This window comes from Zalophus californianus, chromosome 9 (genome assembly GCF_009762305.2).
Source record: "Zalophus californianus isolate mZalCal1 chromosome 9, mZalCal1.pri.v2, whole genome shotgun sequence".
In the NCBI taxonomy this organism is placed as follows: domain Eukaryota; kingdom Metazoa; phylum Chordata; class Mammalia; order Carnivora; family Otariidae; genus Zalophus; species Zalophus californianus.
Genome location: NC_045603.1, coordinates 87,174,600 through 87,184,118, shown reverse-complemented (window position 1 = coordinate 87,184,118; position 9,519 = coordinate 87,174,600). Strand labels below are relative to the sequence as shown.

General features: G+C 42.4%; 1 protein-coding gene across 1 annotated transcript in view; it reads left to right on the top strand.

Annotated features, from left to right (window-relative positions):
• The first annotated feature begins 3,115 nt into the window (after window positions 1-3,115).
• Window positions 3,116-9,519, top strand: part of AEBP2 (AE binding protein 2) — a 67,727-nt gene continuing 61,323 nt past the window's right edge. The window contains exon 1 of the mRNA XM_027593266.2: window positions 3,116-3,903. Within this exon, the coding sequence (XP_027449067.1) occupies window positions 3,245-3,903 (659 nt within the window). The 5' untranslated portion in view covers window positions 3,116-3,244. The remainder of the gene's footprint in view (window positions 3,904-9,519) is intronic.

Genomic DNA, 9,519 nt, shown 5'->3' with positions numbered 1-9,519 from the left:
AGGCAGTGGATAGAATACTTGGGTACTCATGGTCTATGAAGACTTTCCAAGACGTGTATGAGCAGGACATTCTTTTTTTTAAAGATTTTATTTATTTATTTGACAGAGAGAGACACAGCGAGAGAGGGAACACAAGCAGGGGGAGTGGGAGAGGGAGAAGCAGGCTTCCCGCCGAGCAGGGAGCCCGATGCGGGGCTCAATCCCAGGACACCGGGATCGTGACCTGAGCGGAAGGCAGACGCTTAACGACGGAGCCACCCAGGCGCCCCAGGACACTCTGTTTTAATGTAAGCAGTTCTAATATCCTCACTTCCCTTAGGTGGCTGTCCCTAAAAGTGATCTGCCTAAAGATTCACCTCTGGGGTCAGAGTGTAAAGTTCTTTCCAGCCTTCTTTATCCCAATTACCCCTCCCCTGCTTTACAAAAGAAAAGCATAATTCTTCCCCATCCCAAATCTTAGGGGTGGGTTGGGGGGGAAGCAAAAATCTCCAGGATGGGGATGTCTGGGTGGCTCAGTTGGTTTAAGCATCTGCCTTTGGCTTGGGTCATGATCCCGGGGTCCTGGGATCAAGTCCCGTGTCTGGCTCCTTGCTCAGCAAAGACCCTGCTTCTCCCTCTGCCTGCCACTCCCCCTGCCTGTACTCTCTTTCTCTGTTTCTCTCTCTCTCTCCGACAAATAAATAAATAAAATCTTAAAAAAAAAATCTCCAGGATGCCAAAAAAGGAACAATTGACTAGTGAATGAGAATGGGTAACACATCCTTTAGAAGTCAGGCGGTTTTCTGTTACTTGCTTTCTGCAAAGTTGAAAGAGAACCTAATCAGAGTTGTCAGCTGATAGATCATGAAAAGTATTTTTTTGTTAGTTCTTTATGTGATTTTTTTTTTTTTTTTGGCATATACTTTGGAAGGAGTTCAAAGAATCAAGTGGCATTACTAAAAACTCCATTCATTTTCATCTACTTATTTATGTGAACAAGTTTGCTCATTGTGTACATCCATGCATTGAAAACTAGGAATAGAAGTGATACTGAACTTGTTCTCATTCTACTCATCTACCGATAAACTAGTTGGGGGTGCCTGGGTGTCTTAGTCGGTTAAGGAGCTGCCTTCAGCTCAGGTCACGATCCCAGGGTCCTGGGATTGAGTCCCGCATCTGGCTCCTTGCTCAGTGGGGAGCCTGCTTCCCCCTCTCCCTCTGCTCCTCCTCCTACTTGTGCTTGCTCTCTCCCTCTCTGTGTCAAATAAATAAAATCTTTAAAAAAAAAGCTCAAGTATAAAAAGGTCCAACTCTTGATCTCAGCTCAGGTCTTGATCTCAGGGTCTTGAGTTCAAGTCCTGCCTTGGGCTCCATGCTGAGTGTGGAGCCTACTTGAAAAACAAACAAGCAAAAAACTGGTTGGAACTAGCAGTTCTATCTCTGTAAGATGCATTTCCAACAAAAATTTACTTTTGTGTTTTTAATACTTATATAAGTATTTAAAGACTTATTGTTTTATTTTTTATTTTTATTTTTTTTTAAAGATTTTATTTATTTATTTGAGTGAGAGAGAATGAGAGATAGAGAGCACGAGAGGGAAGAGGGTCAGAGGGAGAAGCAGACTCCCTGCCGAGCAGGGAGCCCGATGTGGGACTCGATCCCGGGACTCCAGGATCATGACCTGAGCCGAAGGCAGTCGCTTAACAAACTGAGCCACCCAGGCACCCAAAGACTTATTGTTTTAGAGAGAGACAGAGAGAGGGAGAGTGTGCATGCAGGGGTGGGCAGGGTAAGAGGGGGAGGGAGAGAAAGAATCTCAAGCATACTCCCTGCTGAGCACACAGCCCTACCTGGGGCTCAATCTGAGGACCCTGGGATCATGACCTGAGCAGAAAATAAGAGTCGGAGGCTTGACGGACAGAGCCACCCAGGGGCCCCACTTATATAACTATTTAAAATATGTTTTGATCAATTGAAATAAGACTTCAAGTTTTCCTGTGATTACAGGAAATTCAAAGACGACCTTTAAATTTCAATTTATTGGGCGCCTGGGTGGCTCAGTTGGTTGAGCAACTGCCTTCGGCTCAGGTCATGATCCTGGAGTCCCGGGATCGAGTCCCACGTGGGTCTCCCTGCTCAGCAGGGAGTCTGCTTCTCCCTCTGACCCTCCCCCCTCTCATGTGCTCTCTCTCTCTCTCAAATAAATAAAATCTTTAAAAAAAAATAAATTTCAATTTATTTCATTTTATTACAAGGATAGATAACAGATGATCAGTAAAACAGTTCAAATATAAAATCTATTATTAGGATAAAATTCTGGAGGGGATATGGAATGTAAATATGGGTTCCAGAAGATAAAGGAAGGATGGAAATTGACCAAATATAAAAAATTGTATTTTAAAAAGTGGATATTGGTGGGTATTAAATCCCTGCGGTAGAGTTCATTGGCTATATTTACAAGGGTGACAATTACAAAATATTGATAACATGCTGGAGAGAAATGTAGATGTCTTTTTAAACTGTACAAGGATGTACAGAATTTAGAGGACTCATGAGCTAAAAAGTTTGAAGATGTTGAACATAAGACACGTTTGCTCTGAGACTGACTTAACCGTTTCTTGGGGTATTCAAACGAAGGTTGGATTGAAACTTGTGGCTCTGTGCTACGTGTGTGGACTTAATACCTTGCATTGTATTATTTATTTTTACTCATTTTAATCATCTCTCCTCGTAGATTGCAAGCTCTCAGAAGACCAGGGACTTGTTCGATTCCTGGCTCATTGCCCGTACACGGGGGGACACTCCCCAAACATCCCCGGAATGAATGACTTTATCGTGAGAACTCGGAGGGCTGTTAAAATCCCCGGCTAGCACTCAAGCTTTCGTTCTGCGTGTTCCGGCGGCTGCGAGGCGGGGGAAGGCGTGGGCAGGCCCCAAGGAAACTCTGAGCACTCGGCGGGTCTGGGCGGGGGCCGGGCGGGGACACGGGTGGGGGCGCGGGCGCGGGCGCGGAATCCGCGGCCCGGGGGAGGCGCTACCTCGTGCCGCCGCGCAGGCGCGCAACCGTCTCCGCGTGAGTGCGCGCAGTCGCGCGCCTGTCCCCGCGCGGGCTCCGTAGCGCGTGTGCAGGCTGACGCAGCTCGCGGGCCCTCCTCCTGCTCTGCAGCGGCGTCGCTGGAGTTTTGGGCGTTTGGGAGGGGGCGAGGGAGCTAGAGTCAGGAGAGGGAGGCGGCGGCGGGGAGGAGGAGGAGGAGCAGGCGCCGCCATGGCCGCCGCTATCACCGACATGGCCGACCTGGAGGAGCTCTCTCGCCTGAGCCCTCTGCCCCCCGGCAGCCCTGGCCCGGCGGCGCGGGGCCGGGCTGAGCCCCCCGAGGAGGAGGAGGAAGAGGAGGAGGAGGAGGAGGAGGCCGAGGCCGAGGCGGTGGCAGCGCTGCTGCTGAACGGCGGCGGCGGTGGGGGCGGCGGCGGCGGAGTGGGGGGCGGCGAGGCGGAGACGATGTCGGAGCCGAGCCCCGAGAGCGCCAGCCAGGCCGGGGAGGACGAGGACGAGGACGAGGACGAGGAGGAGGAGGACGAGAGCAGCAGCAGCGGCGGAGGCGAGGAGGAGAGTAGCGCCGAGAGCCTGGTGGGCAGCAGCGGCGGGAGCAGCAGCGACGAGACGCGCTCGCTGAGCCCCGGCGCCGCCAGCAGCAGCAGCGGGGATGGGGACGGCAAGGAGGGCCTGGAGGAACCCAAGGGACCGCGGGGCAGCCAGGGCGGCGGCGGGGGCGGCAGCAGTAGCAGCAGCGTCGTCTCTAGTGGCGGCGACGAGGGCTACGGGACCGGGGGAGGCGGAAGCAGCGCGACCTCCGGGGGCCGGCGAGGCAGCTTGGAGATGTCGTCGGATGGGGAACCCCTGAGCCGCATGGACTCGGAGGACAGGTCAGTGCACTGAAGCGTTTTCCCTTCCCTTCTTCTTTTTACACTCGTGTGCCCCTCAGAGGGGGCCAAGGGGACTTTTTGCTGAGATCCCCCGGCTCCCCGAATCTTCGGCCCCTCCCCCAGGCTCTCAACTCGGAAATCTCTCCTGGTCGCCGCGCCCCTCTCGCTGCGGAAAGCCGCTTCCAACTCTCAAAACCAATTCCCCCCCAACTCTCCTTTCCCCGCCCTCTTTCCCCTCGGCTCTGCACTCTTTACGGACCTATGGACAGCTCTAACTCAGAAACAAACCTCAAAGTAGGCCCAGATCCTCTGGCGGAGCTTAAGAGAGCCTTGATGTACACACCTCGGTATACAGGGTTAGCTTCATCCAACCGTGTTTGCGAACACTTGTCAGAACTATAATTGACAAGTGTTTTCCAACATGGCTGGTCTCGCCTGGATTTAACAGAACTTCCTTGTTCAGGGAGGAGACCCCCAACTATCACTTTTCACTACTTAAGGAAAAGACTAGTCTATTATATTTAATCAGTGCTTCTAAAATTCCTCCTGTGTAGTCATTAAGATACTCTCCAAAGTGATTTTAATAACTTCTGTTTTGGTGTGTGTGTGTGATCAAATCTGGGAGAAAGTTTAAAACAGGTATAAATTAGAAAAGAATAATGAATTGATGTCCTTTAAGATAATTTTACGGAATCAAAGAATTGGAATCGTAATAAAATACGGTCTGGAAGGTACATCATGATAGCATGTGGTTTATAATCATATAATAAGGTTTTAGCATGAATGTCATAATTTTAGATGATAATATTTAAAGTCATGTATTGGAGAGATCTCAAGGAATTAGCTTTTTTCTAAAGCTTGTTAGAAATAACGTGGATACTGACAAAAATACACTTCATTTTTTCCGAGACATTAAAATTTATTGCATTAGTACGTTTTATTTGTTATCATTACTTCTGATCACTTTGGGAAACTTTGTATTTTAACTAATTGGTTTTTAATGTACTTTTTTAAACACAGAGAACCACGTCATGAATTTTATGCTGCTTCTAGCATTTATTTTGACTATCAGTGTTTCGATGAACAGACTTTTAACCATCGGTATTGACTGGGCTTTAAAAGTTTAAGTATTCTAAAGTTCTAGGAATTCTGATTGGTAACTAATAAAAAGAAAACTTTGGTTTATGTTTGATGTTATAAGGAATACAAATCTCTAAATATTATGAAAATACAGCATTAGATTCTGTTTGACATTTACTTTAATATCTAGTGAAGAAAATATTTTGGATGGGATAAAATAGACTGTACAAACCCTAGAGAAATTGTGCTGAACTGTATAGTCATGGCAGGAAGGAGAGTCTTCAAGACAATTTAAAATTGATGTGAACCACAAATGAAGCATATGTTATTTATCATTTTATTATATCCTCCTTCATTGGTACCAGTAGATATTTGAAAGTTGACATCAGTTTATAACGTTAGCATCTACCACAGTTTCTTCCATTTACCTAGCGTGTGCGGGCACACAGACGCTTAGCACTGCATAGTTTAAATGTCTTTCCCATTCTCAGAACTCTGGTGCAATATAGGAATTAATTTTGACTTCCATTTAACAGATGAAGCAAGTTGAGTGTCTTACTCAAGACAGTAAGTCTAGAATGGAAGTAGGATAGAGCTGGATCTGAACAAAGGTTCTCAAGCCCCCTGCTATTTCCACTTCACAAGAGTTAGAATACTTCACCCTAAATAACAAGCTGTGTCAGGATTTTTCTTTTTTTTTTTTTTTTTGAGTTAATATCTATGCTACATCCCTTTACGAGATGATGAACTATTAGTCAAGTAATATTTCAGGAAGTGGAGTTTTGGCTTCATTGCATATTTTAAGATATTTACTGGAATATCTAACTTTTACATCATCTTTCAGAGTAAGATATTAGTGCCACAAGTCCAAATAAGGTTAAAACTTGATAGTCAAACACACTTGCTTTTCTTAATTCTTAAACATTAGAGACTATAAAATACTGTAATCATTTTACTGTTTCAGGGTAATAGATTTATCACTTGTATGAAAAAGCTTTACGGGTGAAACTGGATATGGTGATTTTAATAATCTTCATTCTTAAATGACCCCTTGTTGCCTTTAAGTTTTTTTTTTTTAAGAGTTCTTTTAAATTTGGAAAGGATTCATAGTTCTTATGGACTGTCCTGCAGATTACACTAATCTGTGTGGATTTTATAAATTGATTTCATGGTAGGAGGCTTTTATTTTTGTGACTGATGGAAGGATATCATGATTTTAAAGTGCTTTTAAAAAACTTGGGGCATTCCTATCAAAGTGATTTTATTAGAATTTACTGTTTTTTTTTTTTTTAGAATGCCTATTCAGTTTTTCTCTTACTTTGAAAGTAGATCATACTTTTGAGTTAACATACTTTAGAATTTGTTGAAATGTCTTATTTTAACTATAAGTGCTTCTTTTTAAGAAACATTTAGACATAAAGGCTTAGGTATTAAAGCTCATGATCCAAGGTGTCAGTTTACAAACATGTATTGGAAGTGTTGTGTGGTGAAAAGAGACTAATTTATGAAATGAATAAATGACACTTGGTACAAAAACATTGATTATTTTCCCCATGAGAAAGTTATTCAAACCAGAGTAAGGGTATTAGTGTGTTCATTTTGGTAAAGTTAGAAAACCTTAATGTTGATGTGTAATTTATTTTCTTTAGGGGGATATTTAGCTACTTGAGACCACTATAAACTACTTTTTTTTTTTTACTTCAAACTTAAGCTTAACTACTTTTTAAAAAATTACTGCCTTTAAAAAAATAATTACCACCTTTTTAAAATTAATTTCTGAGACTAATTAATTTTTGAATAGAATTTTAGAATTTAAAATATTTTTGAAAATTTTTTAGTTTACAAATTCTAGCTATTGAATCAGTTTATACATTGAAAGTATTCTTACCTTTTCTGTATAAGTGAATTGATAATTTCTTTTGTGCTTGTCTCACATATATATATATACATATATATATACACACATATATATTCTCCCCCCCCCCCCGCCCCAACTAGAATAGAAGCCAAGACTTGTTTTGAAAAGCCAAGACCACTTTTAGCCACTTTTATCAGCCTTTCTGGGTAAATTCAGATGTCAGGTGAAAAGTGCATGTGTAAGGATGCGGTGATAGGGAAAGGCATATAGTACGAAACTTGATGATCAGGAAAGGCCACAGGCCCTTACCATTTTGTGGATCAAAATTTGGAAACCCAGTCTTAGGAGTTGCAAACTTTGAGGTGTAACTGACATTGCTCTGATGCTGGGAAAACAGGCTTATATTGCCCAATTTCTTAGTAGTATGATTTGGAAGATCTAATACGGAGGCCAAATTTCTAAATCCTATTAATGCCAGAAGGCTGGTTGCTGAAGTTATCAAGATTTATTAAGGATTTGTATGGTTGAGGCAATACAACTATGTAAAGTAACTTTTGCTTATACTTCATGATAAACTCAGTACTTAACCTCTTCAATTCTGAAGCAGCTGTCTATAGTCTCTAAAATCATTCTTTTAGGCTACCCTTTTGATTAAATTTAGGGAAAAGAGCTTTTAATTTTTTTTATTATGTTAATCACCATACTTCACATCATTAGTTTTTGAGGGAAAAGAGCTTTTAGTAGGTCTCAGTTTTCATTGACGACCTGTAACTCCCAGTTAAGGAAGGCATGGCTCTGTGCCCAAAACAAAATCATGAAAAAACTGACAGACTTCAGGATTGAATTTATGGAGAGATTCTAGGGGGTCATTTTACTTTAAGAAAAATTAAGACTACTATGTTGAGTCGATTAGAGAATCCTGTGTGTAAGTTGATTTGCTAACCAAACACAGGTATTTTCTGTGTGCTGAACTCTTTACTGGGTATTGTGGAAGATGGGAAGAAAAAACGCCTCCCACTTCATCCATCTTGCATATTACTGTGAGACTTTTTATTCCAAGGTTAGGTTTTGCCCTAGTTCCTAGCACAAAACTGCATTGACTCTAATGTAAACAAAGTCAAATTTCACACTTTGCCAATTGTATTAGCTATTTATTGCTGTGTAATAAATTTCTTTCAAATTTAGCAACTTAAAGGAACAGACATTTGTTAATTCTGAAAGTCAGGAGTGGATAGGCTTAGCTGGGTGGTTCTGGCTCAGGGTTTCATGAGGTTGCAGTGAAAAAGTTAGCTAGCACTGCAGTCATCTGAAGACTTGACTGGGGCTAGAAATGTGTTTCCAAAATGGTTTACTTATTGTAGCTCTTGGCAGGATACTTCAGTTTCTCACCAAGTCAATGTTTGTTTGTGTGTCCTCATAACATAGCAGCTATTGCCCCTTAGAGCAAGTGATTTGAGAGAGCAAGGAAGAAGCCGCAAAGTCTTTTTATGACCTAAAATATTTGCTTTTTTTTTAATTCCTATGGTTTTTTTTTTTTAAGATTTTTATTTATTTATTTGACAGAGATAGACATAGCAAGAGCAGGAACACAAGCAGGGGGAGTGGGAGAGGGAGAAGCAGGCTTCCTGCGGAGCAGGGAGCCCAATGTGGGGCTCGATCCCAGGACCCTGGGATCATGACCCGAGCCGAAGGCAGACGCTTAACGACTGAGCCACCCAGGCGCCCCTATTCTTCCAATGTTTTCATTAAGCGGATGAGTTTTTCCTGTTTTTCTTTTCATTCATACCCTGTTAGACAATAATTTCTTCAGATTTCGTTCACTAAGGCCACCTTTCAAAGCCTGTCAGAATGCCACAGTAAATCCTGGCTTTAATTTCTTTTTCCTTTTAATTCCCATAGATGTATTTTTGTTCTTTTCCTCCCTGCTTATGGCTCTTTTCTGTAGGTGGTGGGATGTAGAATATCTCTACATCTGTATACAGAGCATGTAATCTGAGTCAATCTGAATTCAGATCTTTGTATTGCTGCCTGTATTATGATTTTAAGTTAAATCTTTGAGCCTTAGTTCCTTAACTGTGAAAAAGAGTTAGGTTTTACCATGAAGGTATTCTAAAGTCCAAATGAATTTCTATTCGAGTCCTATGAATTTCTCTGAAGAATCCATGTTATTTGAATGCTTGCTTCATCCTTTTTGTTGTACAGTGGTATTTTTGAGAGCAGGGACAGTTTAGCTCATTTAGATCTAAACACAGTACCTTGGATATGTGAGTACTTAATTAATTATTAGAATTAAATTGAAACACCGACAGTAGCATTTATATAAATAAAGGAGGCTGTAAACTGGGGGCCAGGAATTAGTGCCTTTGGTTGGATCATTGTATTTGGTATTGGTAAGTTTAAAGTTATTGGGTCCGTGTACTCCAATAAAGCCCGTGAGATCCTATGCAAAATTTCATGTGATTTCTCTGAGAAGATGTCAACAACTATCAGATTTTCAAGAGTTTGGTCTAAGTTAAGAACTACCTATTTAGGGGCGCCTGGCTGGCTCAGTTGGTAGAGCTTATGACTCGATCTCGGGCTCATGAGTTCAAGCCCCATGTTGAGAATAGAGTTTACATAAAAAAACAAAACAAAACATGGGGCGCCTGGGTGGCTCATTCGGTAAGTGTCCTACTCTT